The sequence below is a fragment of the Felis catus genome, chromosome B3, assembly GCF_018350175.1.
Source record: "Felis catus isolate Fca126 chromosome B3, F.catus_Fca126_mat1.0, whole genome shotgun sequence".
In the NCBI taxonomy this organism is placed as follows: domain Eukaryota; kingdom Metazoa; phylum Chordata; class Mammalia; order Carnivora; family Felidae; genus Felis; species Felis catus.
Window position 1 is genome coordinate 104,162,983 of NC_058373.1, and position 20,019 is coordinate 104,183,001.

At 36.7% G+C, this 20,019-nt stretch overlaps 1 protein-coding gene across 1 annotated transcript in view; it reads right to left on the reverse strand.

Annotated features, from left to right (window-relative positions):
• Positions 1–13,135: 13,135 nt before the first annotated feature.
• EXOC5 (exocyst complex component 5) overlaps positions 13,136–20,019 on the reverse strand; it is a 62,752-nt gene continuing 55,868 nt past the window's right edge. The window contains exon 18 of the mRNA XM_023255717.2: positions 13,136–19,450. Within this exon, the coding sequence (XP_023111485.1) occupies positions 19,262–19,450 (189 nt within the window). The 3' untranslated portion in view covers positions 13,136–19,261. The remainder of the gene's footprint in view (positions 19,451–20,019) is intronic.

Here is a 20,019-nt window from a genome sequence, read left to right on the forward strand (position 1 = left end):
TCTGCCGTCCTGTTTAGGAGAGTTCAGGGTAAGGGAAGTATATATTTATATGGCAGACACTGAAGAGGCCTTTATATATTTTGTCTCATCAGTTCTGAATGTAAGCTCCACATTCTAATCCACAGGGCTGAGCTTCCTAAAAACACATTATGTCCACCACAACCCTCAAAACCAAGGCTGAGAGAATCACTGAGCCACATAGATCCCTTCGGTCTTTTGGCACTTATCATAATAATATCAGTTGTTATATAAGCCAGATTATGGAGGGTCCCATCCGGACAGACACCTGGTAACAATATAACAGAAGTGTTAAAAATATCACAGAATATATTGCCAGTGAACTCGGGTTTGCATACATACCTCCTAAGATGAAGGGCAAAATGTAACATGGTTCCATTTCTACTGAAGTAGAAGACCTTCCATCCAGAAGAAATTAAAATGGAGAAAAGGAGAGGAAAAGAGGGGAGGAGAGGAGAGGAGAGGAGAGGAGAGGAGAGGAGAGGAGAGGAGAGGAGAGAAAACAGAAAGGAAAAGAAAAAAGAATGAAAAGAAAGGAACAGAAAGAAAAGCATTCTTGCCAGCGTCGACCCACATCACTAAACAAATGTTCAACAAGTATTTTCGACACCCACAGTGCCCACAAATGTCAATTCAGCCCTAATGTCATGTCAGATTTTCACTGATGCCGTTTGGGTTGGTTGTTTCCACGTAGACTGTATGATAAAATAATGATGCCAATAGCACTACCATTTACTGAGCTCTTACTACACTTCTGGTGCTAAATCTTACTATAACTTGCTTCTTACTAAAACTCTTCCTACGTAGGCAAAGTCCCACGTAGGCAAAGTAGCGTTCATTGATTCATTCATTCACTCAACAAGTATCGACTGCCCGTTGCAGAAAAAGGCGGTATCTGATAATAGGAAGTACACAGGCTTTGGAATAATACAGCTTGAACTTGAGTTCCCGCCCTGTGAGCTGCAGGTTGTATGCCTTTGGACAAGCGATTCACTCCTTCTAATCAGAGTTTCCTCCCATGTATAATAGGATAATGACGTCACCATAATGAGTAACTCATTAAAATACTGAACGTAATGTCTGCTAACTCTTCACAAAGAGTAATAAGCATCAGAGACTTATTGCTACTATGTGTACGAACTGTGCTGCTAGACTAGGTGCGAGACACCTTTATCTCACGAGCAAATTCACCCATCCATTTGTTTATTCATCTATTTAGTAATTCAGTCAGTCAACAAATCATTTTTTAATGCTGTGCTAGGCTGTGGGAGCTCACAGGAAAGGGAAACAGACAATAAGTAAATAGTGATGAGAGCTGCATCAGAGGTGTGTATGTGAAGCACCCTAGCCGTGCAGAGGGAGGGGCCAGCGACCTTGCCCAGGGCAGCAGGCAACGGTTCATGGCACAGGAGACCTCAGAACAGCATCTCAAAGGAAATGTGCAGCCAGTGATGTGTGGGTGGGAGGTAGGGAGGGGAAGAGGATGCCAGGCAGAGGGAAAGCAGTGTGACAAGATAGGTTTCTGGGACGATAGCCATCGATCGCTGACCAGAGAGAAAGAGCCTTGACTTTTCCCTGGATATGGCATTCTGAGGAGTTGAGATCTGATTTTTGACCCTGTAGACTTAGGTTTACCTGCCACACTTCTCAGAAAATCCTCATTAAGCTTCGATGAGTTACCTATGCAATTCTTAGGAATACATTGAGCAAAGCTGTAGGCAAGTAGTGTTTTCATTGTGCAGTCGCTCAATCATTCACTGGCAAGAACCCCCAAGACCAAGGGCAAAAAGGAAATTTGGGTTTAATAACTGTTTGCAATGGATATTCCAATATGATTTTCATAGAATTTTCTATCACTTGGATTTATTTTGTTAGACTTGAAATATCAAACACATGATTCTGCAGCAAAAACAGGCTTTTGAAATGTTAACAAAAAGAGGTATTATCAACATTCACTTATTAGGTTAGAATATATTCTAAACACAAAGGAGCCCGTCACCGGGGTTTCTATGGGAAGAAAGCTCTGCTGATAACAGCTACAAAGCGCAGACCAGACCTGTAGCACGTTGTTGCTCGCCCCCACTCCAGAGGCTGCCAGGCACCCTTTCTGAATTCTGCATGCTCCCAGCAGCCAGGATGTCTCCTGGGAAGTATATTTTAGCCCTTAAATCTGGATCTTTGCAACTCACTAAGGAAAAAAAAAGAAAGAAGACTATACATGATAGTGATTGCCTCTGAAAACCGGGATTGAGGGCCAGATTTATTTTCTTTTTAAACTTTTCTGTGTTTTCCGATTTTTTGGGTAATGAATGGGCTTATTTCTTAAAAATTTTCCCCAAGTCATAATTAAAGACATCATAGCGGGAACACAGGTTAAACACCAAATCACTTGGGCTTCATACACAATTCTCTGTCACTTCTTATAAGCCCATCTTGTTTTGTTTAAGGCAACTGTGACAGAGACCTTAAAGCTGGTACTTAAGGGCCTTAATGAAAATTACTCTATTGTTGCTGTTGTAAAATTCGTCTTTCATTCTTGTGCATCTTCTTTTCTTAGTTATATTTTGTTTTGGAGTTTATAATTTAATTAATTAGATTTTGATAATGTGTGTTCTTAAATCAGTTTATTATCACAACCGATAAAACAATAGGAATTCAATAGCTGAAATTGATCCATTCCTTACAAAGGCTTTACTGGAAACCTTTACACAGGAGCAGGAGGCTTGGAGGTAACTTACTAGAATTTCTCCCAAGAACTTACAGCAAACTGCACGAAGTCAATAGTGATAACGTTTGAATCACTTGTAAATACCAATGGCTAATATTATATTTTAAAAATCAAATCAGGATTACTATAATCTTACAGACTGCTTCTTTGCTCAAGAAATTAAATTACAAGGGAAAAACGTCATCTCCTGGTCATAGTCTTACACAGCAAGAAACATTTTAATTGTAAATGTGCCTTTTAGAGCCTTTAAATTTCAAAAAGATGAGGAGGAGGACGGATCCTGTGTACTTACTAATCTGTAAATAGAGTACCAGGCCAGGAATCAATTCTGAAATGCGGCATCAATTGCACAGGCTTCCACTTAGTTTTAGTTGAATAAAAGCCCTACTAGATACGCAAATAACATCAAACTTGCCAGATTAAAGAGAGGCCCCTCGTACTCTAAATCATGATTGTCAATCATCACCCAGGATTAAGGGATATATTTTAAAAACCTAAAAGCAAGCGCTTCCTTTTAACTTCTGCCTACTGCACATTTTGGATTATCGCCCAGAAATAGTATTACTTGAAACAAGACTGCCTCCCTCCTACCATCTATGAGAAGTGCATTGTTACCATCTGCTGTTGTCTATTTGGAATAAACCTCAGCAAGGCAGGCAGCTTAATGTGCAGAGCCCTTCAGCAGCCTGTGCTTGTGTTTAGAATGCAGCTTCACATTTAAATGGAGCTGATTTTCAGTGTAGTCAGTACTTTCTCAACACCCCTATCCTCCCCACCAGAAAGAAGCAAATTAGGCCAAGAACTAAGACTACCACAACATATTTACATTGTAAAGTGGAAACTTTAAACCCTGCAGTGACCAGTGAAGCTTTACTTGTAAACTCTCCAGGTTTATTCAGGTGAATAATTTTCCCATTTTGTATTTTCTCATTAGCCTCACCTGCTCCAGACATTCATATTGCTTTCACTGTAGAAAATATTCTTTTAAAAGGCATGTGTGCTTAATGAATAACCACACCAAAGATGTAATCATCAAAGGTCTTAGATCGATCTATCTATATCTATATCTATATCTATATCTATATCTACATCATCTATATCTATATATACATATAATAGGGAAGATTTAAAAAGAATTGTAATAGGTCTAAAAAAACCAACAGATTCTGAGAATGTGTATGAAACAGAAGTGCAAATAATCTCTCTAAAAGAAATACACAAGACACTAATAGCAGTTTTCTTCAATTAGGGGTGGGGAAAGGCTGATAGAGGGGGAAAGACATTTATTTGTCTATATTTTTTTGTGCTTTTTATTTTTAATATGTCACTGTATTAAAAATTTTTTATTAATAGGCTATTTAAAATGGTGAGAAGACAAAATATATATACAGTTTCTTTAAATGTAAAACGAAGTCACATTCCAGGCCTAATCTTACCAAAAAAATAACCTTTTAATAAGATTATTAAAACAAAGTGTTAATTTATGAAAAGTTCAGCGCGCTATTAAATTGCCAACAAAACACTGAATTACAACCCAACAGGTTGCTTCATTGAATTCATTCATGTACTCCTGGCAAAGACATTCCAAATGTGAACTTAATTAATATTCCTTCTCCTGGTTTCCATAGTTTCTTTTTAAACATGAGTACCAGCAGAAACTGGCAGTAACTTTACCCATATTCTCAATAATAACCCCCTCTGGCTGTCAATATGTATGAAAAGGAAAAATTTTTTTCATACCCACAAGAGCCTCCATTTTCATGCCTTTTGTTTAAAAATAGGCTGGTAACAGTTCTTTCTCCCTCTTTCTTATTTTGTGTATGCAGTTTGACATACACAACTCTTACCCCGCCTGCGATTCACACAATGCTCAGCTGAAAAACGAATGCTAAGTGTGGTGTTACCATTCTGGATCCAGACAACAGCCTCCCATCCTGCCTTCCCATGGCTGCAAATTGCGGTGGCCTGTGAAACTGGGGCCTGACAGTTAAGTGTCCTGATAGAAACCACTATCATGGCTTGACATTTATCTGGGTGCAGAAGAGGCTTTTGTTCCTATTCTCACTCCCGAATGAAGACTGCCTTGGCCACTGTAAACAAAGAAATATGAATTGGTAAGAAATTATACCAATACGAGTAGATGGCATATGTCCATTAAAGTGGTTCATTTGGACACAACTGATTCACTATACTCCACAATTTCTTAATGGCTAGGTATTCCCCTATAGCCCAAAGCAGAAAGAAGCATTCTCAGACCCGTCTTAGACCTCCTCCTCTCTGTGCCTCATCTTCTCTTGGATCCATGCTCGTCCTGGCTGGGCTGATTGCCTTCTGAGAATCCCAGTGTCTCCAGGAGTATGCTGCTGGGCTGGAGCAGTCTATGAGTACCTCTGTGTCCACTTAATTTTAGTCTAGAATATCTACCTCTTTCTGCCCTGATGCTATCTTTCAGATTTTGCTCTCATTTTACATCTGGCCGTTCCATCTCTGTGTAGTTGCGTGTTCTACACTGCTGGTGAAGATACTTCTGCTGATTCAATACGTCTGCTGTGGTTTACAATAAGACCTACAGCCTTATTGATCTGGGATGAGCTCCATTTCACCGGGTTGGCGCACATCAAGCCTGGACCACACATCACATCAGCCCCTATGGTTCCTGCTTTTGCTGCTCTTTGCATTCAGTCCTCATTGGCCATTGGTGTCAGCGATGCATGTGTAGACCCCACCCAAAAGGCCATGGGGCCATTGACCTCTCTGGCTATTTCTCTTTGGTCTTGCTGACAGCCATGGCTATCCCAACAAGTAACCACAGAGCAGTCTGTTCTCATGGCCAATATAGACTTTGTCTTGTCCACGACTACTCTAACTTTCACACTTACTGATCTCTCTGTTTTCCCCTGAAAGGGATTATTTATCTAACTCCAACAAGTTTGATAACAAACTTGCAAGCAAAGGACAACTAGGAATACAATGTGCCAGGAAACACGTTTCTAGTTGTATGTTTCTCCAAATATTTTCTCTCTTCTCCTATGATTATAAGTAAAAGGACAAAATACAGGAATTTTTTAAAAAGTTTATTTACTTAGGGGTGCCTGGGTGGCTCAGTCGGTTAAGCGGCCGACTTCAGCTCAGGTCATGATCTCGCGGTCTGTGAGTTCGAGCCCAGCATCGGGCTCTGTGCTGACAGCTCAGAGACTGGAGCCTGCTTCGGATTCTGTGTCTCATTCTCTCTCTGTCCCTTCCCCACTTGTGCTCTGTCTCTGTCTCTCAAAAATAAATAAATGTAAAAAAAATTTTTTTAAAGTTTATTTACTTATTTAAATAATCTCTATTACCCAACATGGGGCTCAAACTTACAGCCCCAAGGTCAAGAGTTACAAGTGGCCCCAACTGAGCCAGCCAGGTGCCCCCAAATGCTGGATTTTAATACAAAAAAAGATGTGCCTTGCATTGAAACTGCTGTTCTCCCAGAAAAGTCCTGTGAATAAATTCCAATACAATTTAAATTAAATAAATTAAAAAGAAATGTGCTGACCTTAAACAGAAAATACCTATGTAATATCACTGAAGGACATAAAACCAGATAGAAAATCATACCATCTTCTTGAATGGAAAGAGCTTAATATTTTAAAAATATCAATTGTCCCTAAATTAATATGCCTATGTACTACACTTTCAAGTAGAACCTCAACAGACAAAAATTGTGCATATCCCCTCTGCTTATACACATAACTCCCTTGTTCCATCAGACTTCACTTAAAGAACATTAAGTTCAGGGGCACGTGGGTGGCTCATTGGGTTAAGTATCTGACTTCGGCTCAGGTCATGATCTTATGGTTCATGAGTTTGAACCTCGTGTGGGGCTCTGTGCTGACAGCTCCGGGCCTGGAGCCCGCTTCAGGTTCTGTGTCTCCCTCTCTCTCTGCCTCTCCCCTGTTCATGCTCTTTCAAAACTAAATAAACATTAAACACACACACACACACACACACACACACACACACACACACACACAGAAATTCAAATACAAAATTAAGAATTTCAGGATGTCATTAGAACGTCAAACCAAGTTCAGTCCCTTCTGAGCATGGGCCACATGCAATTGCAGATTGCACTCATATGAAGCTGACCCTGCCATCCTGACGTCCATATTTAAAATGGAAATTCTTGGGGCGCCTGGGTGGCGCAGTTGGTTAAGCGTCCGACTTCAGCCAGGTCACGATCTCGCGGTCCGGTCCGTGAGTTCGAGCCCCACGTCAGGCTCTGGGCTGATGGCTCAGAGCTTGGAGCCTGTTTCCGATTCTGTGTCTCCCTCTCTCTCTGCCCCTCCCCCGTTCATGCTCTGTCTCTCTCTGTCCCAAAAATAAATAAACGTTGAAAAAAAAATTAAAAATAAATAAATAAATAAAATGGAAATTCTTCCCTGCCAAGTTTTTTTCTCTATACTGTGATCAATTTTTTCCCCAAAGCACTCATCACCTTCTAATATATTGTAGAATTTACTTATTTATTATAATGATTGGCTTCTGCTGCTGGAATGTAAGCTCAACAATATTTGGGGTTTTGTCCACTGATGTATCCCATGTGCTTAGAACCCTGCATATAGTAGGCGCTCGGTAAATAGTTATTGAGTTGAATGATAAATCCTCAGTGCTAATAGGGTCTCCATCCTAGACTAATAAAACTCTATGAGGTAGTTTGTGATGATTCCTCACTAGAAATGTGCTTTGGTAACTTGTGAACTTTGGGCATCCTTCCACAAAGAGCAAAGGAGACACTGGAACCTCTCCACTCACACACTTGTATTGCTGCTTATTTGCAGATTGGTTAATTGGGTAAAAGCATCCTTAAAATGGGCCCAAGTTGTCTTTACTGCCCATCTTTGAATCTGGACAAGGCTCTGGGTGTGGCCTAGCCCAATATTTAGGCAGCATTATCAACAATGAATTTTTACCCTCTGGCTTTTTAAAATAAGAAAGGCAAGGCTCCTTCTCTAAACTCTTCATGTTGGTTTAGGTAATTCCAACCTCTGCTTATGCTATGAAGGACCATATGAATGTTCAATCTGCTGTGTATTGAAGGGTGAAAAATATGGATTTTTTTAAGGGTAAGAACAAGTTTTAAAAGTAACATCAATCAAAATCCATGGCTTTGACTATTAACAGAGTTGAGGTCAGAGCAGAATTGCTGGGAATTTTCACTTTTCCAATGTTTTGGTTCATTGGTTTTGTAAATGATCTAGCTTTTGGGGGTTGCTGGATAGTTTGGATTCCTGGTAGAAGGTAAATCCATTATAATCCGAGATGTACCCTTTGTTTGGGGGAAATTATCTAGGATAAACTCTTCACCAGTTGATCTTGAAGAAACCTCTGAAGTCATCAGAAATCTAAATCTGGATGTTATAATCTGAGGGACTGTTTTTCTTCTTTTTTTTTTTTTTTATTTAAAAAAAATTTTTTTTTTCAACGTTTATTTATTTTTGGGACAGAGAGAGACAGAGCATGAACGGGGGAGGGGCAGAGAGAGAGGGAGACACAGAATCGGAAACAGGCTCCAGGCTCTGAGCCATCAGCCCAGAGCCTGACGCGGGGCTCGAACTCACGGACCGCGAGATCGTGACCTGGCTGAAATCGGACGCTTAACCGACTGCGCCACCCAGGCGCCCCTGAGGGACTGTTTTTCTAAGAAATGTGACATCGTAGAATTAACAGTATGGGCTCCAATGTCTCACTATGTTTCATTCCTGCTCTACTTCCCCTACCTGGGTAAATTTGCACTGGGTTTGCCTTGACCCTTTCATCTACGAAATTATGACAACAGTATCTATTCACGGAGTTTTTGTGTAGATTGAATGCAAACTCATTAAAATAACATTTGGTACAAAGTAATGCTCCATGAGTGTTAGCTATCATTAGTTCTGTTTAGCAACTGAACGTGGTTGGTGTTGGCTGTGCTGGGCTCCTGAAACATTGGAGAAATACTTCCCTATATGTAGATTTAGATAGAGGGTTCTCAGTGCTCCTGTGTGGCTATTTAAAATGAACTAACTTGGGCTTTGAGAAATCCACTCTACTGTAACTGACCTTCTACTCCCTCTCTCAATCATTTTAAAGCAGAAAAATGAAGGGGCCTTGGAATTAGCAGTGTGGAAGTGGGACAAAAAGAGCCTCTTTGGGTCTGGATTTGGAGCATGAAAGTTCTTGGAGAGTTTCTTGATGGGAGTTAAATTGCCCTCAACATCTGGGAGCCTGATAGAAACTCCACAGGGTCCGATATTGAATTGGGGGCTCATGAACCTGAGAAAAATCACTGCCGATGGCAAAGTAAATCACTTTTGGAGCTGTTCTTTGGTTATCCCCCAAGCATGCAGTAAAGCTTTACTAACATAACTTTAGGTCTGGGGGGAATGCAAGGTGTTAAACTGGAATTGTTAGAACTTCAATATTTTTAAAAAATTGACCTTTTGTGGACCAAGCCAGTAAAGCAGTGCCCTACACTATACATTTCTGGTTATACTACACTGTATATTTCTGTCATGTTTGGAGTACTTATAGTATATATACATCATTTTAGAAATGAGAAAAGAGAAAAATTATTATATATACCTGTCTTAATCAATCTACAAAGGGATTACTATAGTAGGCCTATCTTTTGAGGTCAGGTGACATTCATTATTAAACATGTAAGTGATCCAACCATAGGAAGTCATCTACATACTTCCCAATTTAAACTTTCTAAAGGATTGCCTTCAGTGGGGAGGAAGGGGGACAGGTGTCATCCCATTTAATTCTACCCAATATATCTATACACTAAAATACTAAATATTTTTGTTTTGTTTTGTTTTGTTTTGCCTAAAGTAAAAACCAAACTCAACAACTATACAACCATCAAATAATATATTCAAATTTCAAAACCATTCTCCTATGTTTCAAAGCCAATGGATTTTTTTCCCTGCCACAACTTCTAGTATATCTGAAAAAATGCAGACGATTGAAAACTTTAAATTTTTTATATGACCTTAACCAAGTTCTCCTGGTGCAAGAAGATATTCTTCCGGCATGCTTGGACTCTCCTCCACACCTACTTTTGCTAATGTATACAACATTATACATTATTGTGTAAATTAACAATGTTCGCATTCACCAAGATAGGTAAGCTAAAAATCTTGTAATCATCTTTGATTCTCTTCCTTGCCCTCCACATCCAATAAGCAACAATAAATAGGTTCTATTAGTTTAATCTTCCAAGGGTTTTCTGAATCCATCGCATCCTCTTCATTCCTGTGCTACGCTGTTCAGGCTTTCCCCATCCAGACTAATGCAGCAGCCTTGCTTCTGCTCTCTTCTCCCCTCTGAACCACTGCATGCATTCCTGTCATCCTTTTAGAGCTGTTCATGTCATTCACCTAATCATTAATGGTCGATTTTGTCATCTTCCTGATACAGCTGAACAATCAGCATAACATTTAAGATTCTTAATAAGCTAACCCTGACCCAAGTATTCCAACTTTACCTGCCTTTTGACAGACCACACACCCTGAGCTCTACTCACATAAGTCTTCCCATTCAGTGAATATACCAGTGACTCCCGCGCTAAACCCTTGCAAGTATGAGTCACTTTTACCTGGAATGCCCCTTCCCCTGCCCCGTTTCCTAAAATGTTCCTTGCCTTTTAAAGTTCGATTGAAATGTTAACTTTCTTTTGCGAAACCTTTTTAGAGGAAATAAAGTGGTTAAGGCATTGGCTCTGGGAGCTTGTGGGTACCGTTTGAATTCTGACTCTATTACTTTTTAGATATATAACCTTGGTCAAGTTATTGAACTTCTCAGTTCCCTTTGTAAAATAGGGATAATAACACCCTTGCAGTGTGAGAATTAACTGAAATAACAAATGTACTTGTTAGCAAGCTGCTTGACTTAGTATCTATTTTAATAAATGGTCACTTTAGTAGCTTTAATGACCTGCCTCACCCCCTACCGGCCCACAAACTTAATCACCAGCTTCTCTGAGCTCTTGCAGCACCTGGTCCCATGCTACTATCACAGTACTTATTACAGATGTAATAAGTATGATTGGTTGCATACGTGCTCACACTAGGCTAGATTCTTGAGGGCAGGATCTTTTTAATTCCCTTTAACTTCTAATGCAGTACCAGTCAAAAAACAGAATTTCAATATTCATCCGATGAAGAATGAAGTGATCCCCCAACGGATTAGAAACCCCTTTAAAAGGCTTATAAAAATGGTGAGAATGAAAAATGATCACAAATGTTTCTCCCCACTTCACAACATTTGTAACAAGGTCACAGAATTAATAAGCAACAAAGCCAAGATTCATATCTGCTATTTGTCTGATCAAGAGCCTTAGCTCTTCATCACAATGGTATATGGTCATTGCGTGCTGGTAGCATTAGGGGAGGATTTGGCTCTTATACATTCATTCTCAGCTGGGCTCGGAGGTGACTTCTTGAGCTAATCTACTTCTGACATCATTATAAGCTCTTAATAGAATGCCTGCATCTTCCTATATTTAGAATTATAGAATTTTAGTAATCATAGAGACCTAACAAGGAAACTGAGAGTTGACTAATTTGTTCATGTAGACTCCCATTTCACATTGTTTATTATAACATCTAATAAATTCATCCCAGATATCGGTTTTCTCACATAAAGTCTATCTTACTTAAATGTATTTTTATTTTGGCCTGTGAGATGACAATTGTATGATCATTTTCCCTCTGAATTTTACTAGTAAAAATACCCTATTGGTATTCAGTCATCAATGGTCAAATTTGCATTCGCAGTTTCTCTGATGTACTGTAATTAGCAACTACTCATAGTAGCAAAAGATACAGAAAAACATATGCATATGCATGCACTTCAAATTTAATTCCTTCAAAATGTTAAGTGCCATGTTTTGGAATAAACACTTTAACCTTTCTCGATTTGGCTTTACTAATTTGCTTACAGTAAAAGAAAACACACCAAAATATAATTGTTTCTGAGTGATGAAATTATGAGTAATTTTTATTTAGAATCTTTCCATGCTTTCTGTAGTAACCATTTTTCATTCCCCTTTATACTAAAGCCAAAACTCTGGTAACTGAATGGGGTAAGGAAGGCTTCCTCCTGACTAGGAGAAACCCAATATGGGGTGCTGGAGCTCAAGTGGAGAAGGGTGTCACATAGGAGAGTGTATGTGTATGTAAATTTAAAAAACTTAATTATGTGCCTGTATATACACACATAAAGCCCCATAGCACTGTCCCCTGAGAAGCAGCAGTAACAATGACACCTCAGTCATGATAAGCACAGCTCACGCACAAATCATGGCTTCTAAATACCAATTCCCACCAAATGGTAGAGAAATAGCTGATTCTAAGGCTGGGGCAAAGGCAGTACAAGAAGAGTTTGGAAAACTTGTGTGCCTAAAAGTAAGAAAGTGCTTTAAAAATGATGGCAACATATCAAAAGGGCATAGGAGCCAATGTGAAAGGGCTCACAGTGTCCAAACATAGGACAATTTGAGATGCAAAATAAGTAACAGATTATAACCTATTGACTAGACAACCATGGGTGTGCCTGGATGGCTGAGATGGTTGAGCATCCGACTTCGCCTCAGGTTGTGATCTTGCAGTTCAGGAGTTTGAGCTCCGCATAGGGCTCGCTGCTGTCAGCCTGTCAGCATAGAGCCTGCTTTGGATCCTCTGTTCCTCCCTCCCTCTCTGCCCCTCCCCTGCTCATGCTCTCTCAAAAGATAAATAAAACATTTAAAAAAGAAAACAGAAAACCATGGATTCACACTGACATTAATAAAGTGAAGATTTGATTAGGTGCAGGATATATACATAGCTTCAACTATTTTCCCAAAAAATATTTACAAAGAAAAACCCAGTAACTTGACAGTGGAAAAGCATGATAGGTAAGCAAGAGATCAAAATCAAAATGAACATCATCAGAAATGGGGCAAAATGAAATTGTGCACTATCTGACAGAATTGGTTCAGTAATATTCCTGCAAAAGAAATGCAACTAGAATCTAATCACAAGGAAACAGATAAATCCAAATTTAGGGACATTTTACAAAATAATTGGCCCGTAATCTATGTAAGTCGAGGGTAGCAAAAGTCAAGGAAAGATGGAGGAACTGCTCCAGAGCCAAAGAAATGAGAGATTCTGCAACGTTAAGACAACGTGTGACTTTGAACTGGATCTTTATAAAACATCACTGGGACAATTAGTGAAAATCGGGCAAGGTCTGAGGAAGTAATACACCAGTGCTAATTTCTGCTAATTTCCTTATTTTGATGGTTGTATTGTGGTTATATGGAAGAATTCTTTCTTTTTGGAAACGTAAAAGTACTGGAGGGTGATGGGGCACCATGACAGCAGCTTACTCTCAAAGCAGAAACATTTTATTTGTACAGTATTTACAACCTTTCTGTAAGTTTGAGATTGTTTCAAAATTTTTTCTTTAAAAAGCAGAATGCAGAGAACTAATCAATAGATCATTCTTAAAGAGCTGATAAAGTAATTCAATGAGATATAGAACTCCAAAAAACATAATTTTAATTATGATGAACTTTGTCCAATTCCTGTGTCTGCTGTGCACATACAGGTTCTTCAAAACGGTTTTAGTTTTGTCATTAATTGACCCAGAAATTTTTTTCACATGACTTTCAGAATCGCACACACGCGCGCGTGCGCGCGCGCACACACACACACACACACACACACACACACACACACTATTAGGATGGTGATAATGTTTGTAAGTGCTGTTCAGTAGAGAAACACAATGTGAGTTCTATTTTTTTTTAAATCAAACAAAAATGTAGGTATTACTATAAAAATAACTTCTCCCCCTTGTGGCAAAAAATGAAAATACATTTTACTGAAGAATCCTAATATAGAGGCACTTAGTATTACTCCTTCTAAAGTATTTTCACATAAACTCATGTGATCCTCTAAATAGCACACAACATTTGCAAACAATATACTTAGAGGTAGTTTCACAGTTCTCTTAGGTCAGCAGTGTCTAGATTCTGTGTGGATACTATTCTCTATAGCAAAAAGCTGCAGGTTTGATAAAACTGCCACAACAAAATACTACAGTTCAAAGGAACCAAATCTACCCACAGTATAAAGATTAATATGATAGGCAGATAAAAAGGGATGGTTTCACTTAAAGGCACCTGCCTATTTAAGATTACAGGGGCACCAAGAAGGCTTCCTACCTCTCAAAGTTTAATCCAAAAATTTTGAAAATCCACCATTTGAGATTAATTCCTCAGAGGTGGTTCCATCCAATCTGCAGACTTAGAGTATTAATATGAAGATACGTTGGAAGGGATAAGACATTTTCCTTCATTTAAGATTGCTAATAGTTAAAATAAAAGGAAGTCATTCATCTGAGCTATAAATAAATGAAACTTAACTTACTCATTCCAGATTCCTACACCTATTCTTAACCTTCCACACTTCTTCCAATTAAGTCACCAGTCACTGATAATTCTATGTTTTACTGACCTTCCAGTGATTATAAATTTAAGTGGTTTTTCAAAGTAAACTTAATTCCAGTTTCAGACTTTTAAATTAAAAGTGGCTCAGTTGGATACTGTTTCTTCAACATAGTAATATAAATATTAGTATCCTGGCTAAAATGAATTATTGACAATTTTAATACATGTTGCACAGTACATATTAATATAGAAAAATACATGTTATCAGCAGCATAATGTTGACCATGTTCTAATCCATTCCACCTGCTCAAATATTAGTGCAAATAATTATATATTTGTAATGCATCACTGCTGTCTAGCACAAATCTATGCCTTCTGAATAAATGACTTTCCTCTGAGGTTGTTTGCTGTTTGGAGTATGATGTGATATATTCATATTTAAATTGGCTTTGTACGGTGAGGCAGACTGCAACCATCTAAAACACTCAAAAAATGAACAAGTATGGTTAATTACTTTTCTCTCCCACCACAAGTGATATTCATCTCAAGAACTGAAGTTTACTGTTATCACCCAAATATTAGTGTTAAAGTATACAGGGCCAAATATTCAAAAATATCAATCTTGTTAAAGCCCAGAGTTATCAGCCTAACTGCTCCAAATCACCAATTAAAATTCTTACACTCTAACATGTCAGGTTTCTCTCTCATATACACTTAGGAGTTGTTTCCTCCCTAAATTTGGAAAGAGAAAGGACTGATCAGTGGTAAGAATAAAAGTTAAGAGTCTTAACTCTTAAAAGATTAAACATGCATGTTTCCCCCTATATTTTCACTCCAGCATTAGCCATTTAAAAACTACCAAATGCATTAAATAATTAACACAATTGGCAAACGTATGACATTAAATAGTCTGTGTTTGAAGGTAGAAATACTGATTTGCCCATATTTTCCAAGGTAGAGTTGTGATTTACTCCTATGTTATAAAACACTTGGACTCTTTCTTCGGTAAAAGTTAAGCAGATATAGTACTGTAATTGTGTAAAATAATACTACAGAGAACTTTTTGAAAGATTTCTATTAAGTACAAACTTAATATTAAATTAAAATTTCATGACCACTTATAAAATTTTAAAAACCAAATTTAAAAAGTATGACCACACATTGGGAACATTAAAAAATCCAACAGTAAATGAAATACTGATCCTGTGTATCAACTTCATAGCCTAAACACTACAGTGGGAAACAAACATTGAATGAGAAGGAAATTAGACTAAGGAAAACTAATGAGTCTATCAAAATAAAAGACCTATTTAATGTTACATAAGGAGAATAGTGCACAGAACATCAAGATGAGTGAGAAAGATTTAGGTTTCAATCTGAGCCTTTTATTACCTACAGACCTTTAGCAGGTCTACTTAATGTTTTTTGTGGCTTAGATGTTTCATCTGTCAAATGGAGATAATACTACCCAACTCTTAAGGCTGTTTTGGAATCAAATGAGATCATGTATACAAATGATTAGCATAGTGCATTGAATTTGAACCAATAAATGTAGCTATAATTATCTTTATTATGCACCAATATTTAAAAATTGTTGTTTTACTTTATGTAGAATTATTTACTCTAACAATATAAACTGGTCTTTTCCTCCAAAGCGCATAACGTATTTCAGGACCGAGTTTCTCAAGCGGAGAGAAGTACTACCGAATTGAGTATAGTTAAATTAACTGGATGAAAGCTTAAAGTGCTTTTGATATCAAATTCTCCAATAGAAATCAGGAGAATTCAGTACACTTCTAGAAAGTACCTCACACTTCTGAGTCAATGAATAGTATGTGGGTAATATGAAACCTACTTTTGTATTGATAAAAAAAAAAAGTTAAATCCCAGATTTGAGCTTTTTAAGTTAATAACAAATTATGCACAGAGTGAACCTTGCTGACTCTCACATAACAGTTGTTCAAGCATGTTTTAGGCACTACCTTATAAACATGACCACCTTAAAAGGTTTTGTGGCATTTTAGGAACCAAAATCTCTTTATCTGGATACCTGTAAATATTCACCATCTTAGGTGAGAAAAAGGCATTTTAAGGAAGCAGTACATTCTCCACTTTGAATCAATCTAATAATAAAATTATTTCACTGTAAGCCAGAAGGCTGATGTTCAGATAGTGAAAATTTAAAGTGAAAGAGGAAAGAAAATCATCTAAATATATCGTAAGTTAATGTATTTAGCAGTTCTTTTTTAAAAAAGGAAGGTGCTAGGGACTTGCAACCATGGAGATGCTCAAAATGAGGCTAATACTTGTCTTGAAATAGTCAATGAGTCCTCTGTCTAAAGATTCATTCAACTGTTATTTTATAATTCTTCATAAGGACTATTCATCTACTGTGGTCGACTGTCATTTTCAATACCATAACTTATAGAGGCTAAAACCTGTGTCCTGTATTTTAACATAATATACTTAAGTTTCAGAAAAATAATTTGCAGTGTTTTGGAGCATATTTTCCACTTCAAAACATTACATAGATATTGTCTGTTAGCTCCTGTAGAAATGCAGAAAACTGTAAGGATTCTCTTTAATCAAATGTTGTCTAATGTTACTAATATACAAAGTTCCATTATTGCTACTTAAAATTTTATCATGTGCATTTGAAAAACATCTTACTTATTGATCATCTTTTTTGAGTCATAAATTGTGGGCCAAATTTTATAGTGGTCATAAATATAAAAAATGCCTTAAAAATTGGAATAAAAACAATGCAAGGAATGCACAGGGCTTTATAGAACAAAATTTTTTAAAGAAAGATAATCAGTTAAATTTCTAATCTTAGAAAAAAAAGTATTTTTCTTCTAAAAAAAAAAGGAGGTGAGAAGACCTATAAAAAATAAGGAACATCTTAAAAACTGAAATAGCAATAATTTAGAAAATTAAGTATGGATATCCTTAAGATGTAAAAAATGGAGTGAAATAAAAAAACAATTGCAGGGAATTTGTTTATTAAGCATTAATGTTAACACTTCTAAATTAAGTATTCACTTATGAGTTTTCTTTGTCACTGCCTTGGTCAATGGACATAATGGAAAATATTGCACAAAATTCAAGCATGGAAATAATAATTAACAAAATATTTAAGCAACATGTTTATGTTTTACATTTAAAAAAATTAATCCAAACAAAATAATTTGAAGCACTTCTCTGATTTGGAAGTCTTAAAATGTTCTCTCGTGTTTTATTTAAGATTTTGTTTTCTCTTTCTCTCTCTCTCTCTCTTTTTTTTTTTTTTTTTTTTTTTTTTTTTACAAATTGACACTGTACAAAGAGTTCAAATGGCCAGTAAAACTACTGCTTTAAAATTGTTGGCTTTAAGTAACAGAGGTATAATTTGAATTCACATCAGAGCTTTCTAAAATGGCAATAGTACAAGCATATGACTTTCTCTAGTATCCAAAATCTGTTCTGGCTCTCCCCTTGGCTAGGGAATAGAAAACTAGACAGCTTTCTAAAGCTGCCACAATTTTCTAAAATGCTTTGATAAAAGTTGGCATACTTTGTTTCTTTTGCTTACCTTGATAACACTGGGCTAAACAGAAAATTAAGAGAATTCAGTCAATAGTAACTTAAACAGTAGGTAGTGCTGGATCTGGAAGTTTTGGTAAGATTGATGACTATTCAGAAACATAGTCTTAAAAGAAAAGTAGTTTGCCAAAATTAGGCCAAAAAGCCTACATTAAAGGAAAAAAATGCCAAGAATGAGCTGAACATTAAAGTTTATCTGTTCTTAGAAGATTGCGAACAACACAAAGGGAACTGAAATACTACACACAGATAAGAATGAATTCTTGCAGAGCAAGTTTAGAGAGATTGTAGAGTAAATAGCCTTGCTAAATTTCCACTTGACGTTTAAAATTTTATAAGTGATTTATTATGTCACCATATTAAGCCAATTCAGTTAACTCCATTCAAGAATTGCTTCAGAAATGCCTTGAAAAAGATAATGACAGAAACTATAGATCTGAAAAGCAATCAGTCTTCACAAAGCTTGTCTCCAGACTTAGAATATATAATGCTGTCTATCAATTACTGATTCCCCTTAAAACAGATTATCAATGTTCAGCCATCCCATCTTATTCCAGTTTAGTATTAAGAAAGTAATCTTAAAGGGCTGCATTGTTGCTAAACACTGTCAATATTTCTCATATTCACCATTTAGACTATACCTCAACTTTACTTCCCTTATAATATTAAAATAATGAATAAATATGGTCCTTCAGTTAAGGTCCTCCACCTTACCTTAAGTGAAATATAAAATAAGGTAGACTTATTAATTTCTTGCTAGCATTGGCTTAAAATCTGTTTATGAAATAAGAAATAGTAAACTTTAAGTTTTTTTACCCAGAAAGCAGATGTATTCTGATCCACTCCTAATATCTACATAAAACATTTCATCATATTAGTTCAGTTTATAACATTTTTCTTGGAATACTATTGTTGTACCTCAGGGAAAAATCCAATTAACCAACTACACAAATTATGCTCAGTTGTTAACCTTTTGAAAGAGGCAAAAGTTCTCTAAGAAAACTAAAATAACAACTGGTTAACAATTACCAAGTGCTGAAAAGGTCATTAAAAATTGGTAAATAATAAATGCAGTTTTGCTGTATTTTACCATCAATGCAAAATAGGATGGTGAAACTTCCCAATGGAATATGTCAAAGAACATGAACTGGAACAGTGATAACATCTCATTTGTCTTCTGACACCAGCATTTTCCAGGATGAAAAGAGTGACACGTAGTTTCACATAATTTGAAATTTAGAATTTGAAATTTGTTAAGTTCAAGAATGGAATTAAAATTTAACTTAAGGGGAAAAAAGCAAAATATGGCCGGGTAGTGTCCAAATTTCAAATAAAATCTCAAGGGTAAGTATGGCTGCTGTTTTTCCAAACAGTCATTTTTCCATAAAATGTTGGCTGTGTCATAAGAAATCTCCTGTGCTTTCTGTCAACCAAGACCTGCTGAAGTACAACATGTTTCCCTTGTAAATTCAACCTCAGCTGAAATGTCGAGCAAGGCGGGCAGATCTATAGTCAGCACGAAGTTGTACGAAGGAGTGAAGAATGTTTTTGTCCAGATTAGCAAGTTGTTCTCCTGAGCAGACTTGCTTTAAATTATCTGGGGCAACTACCAGAAGATTGCAAAGTGCATGCAGAGTATCAAAAAGCTGTAATACCAGTGGGATCTGAATTAAGGAAAAAAAAAAAAACAGCATTGAAACAAAACGATTTCTAGTTTTACAATTAGTTTTTAATCCTTCTCACTTATTTACTGTTATTCAGGAGTTACTAATGTGGGAGAGGTTCAATATATTAAAAAAATTTTAAAGCTTCAGAAAGTATTAAAACTCAAATATTTCAGACATTACAAAAACGTGGTATAATCTTTTTGAAAAGATATATAGTATGCCAGTTTTCTTCAATAGTTAACAATCATTTATACTTTTGTGGATTAGAATTAGTTATCATTAATTTAGCACTTTTCTTAAATAATTTAAACCTTAAGGAAAACTGATTTCAGAGAGATGTACATGAAGAAAGAACATATTTTCCTGATGTGTGATATATACAGCTTTAGTTATGAAAGTCAACAATGTCATTTGAATTGTGGAACTGAAATATGGCCTTGTCTAAAATAAAGCACAAAGCAAAAATGTGTTAATACTGAAAACATGATTGGAACAACACTTTTCCAGTTAGAAAATGTTAGATCTGTCTCGCTACAATATCAACAAGTTGTAAACTTTTCAGTAAT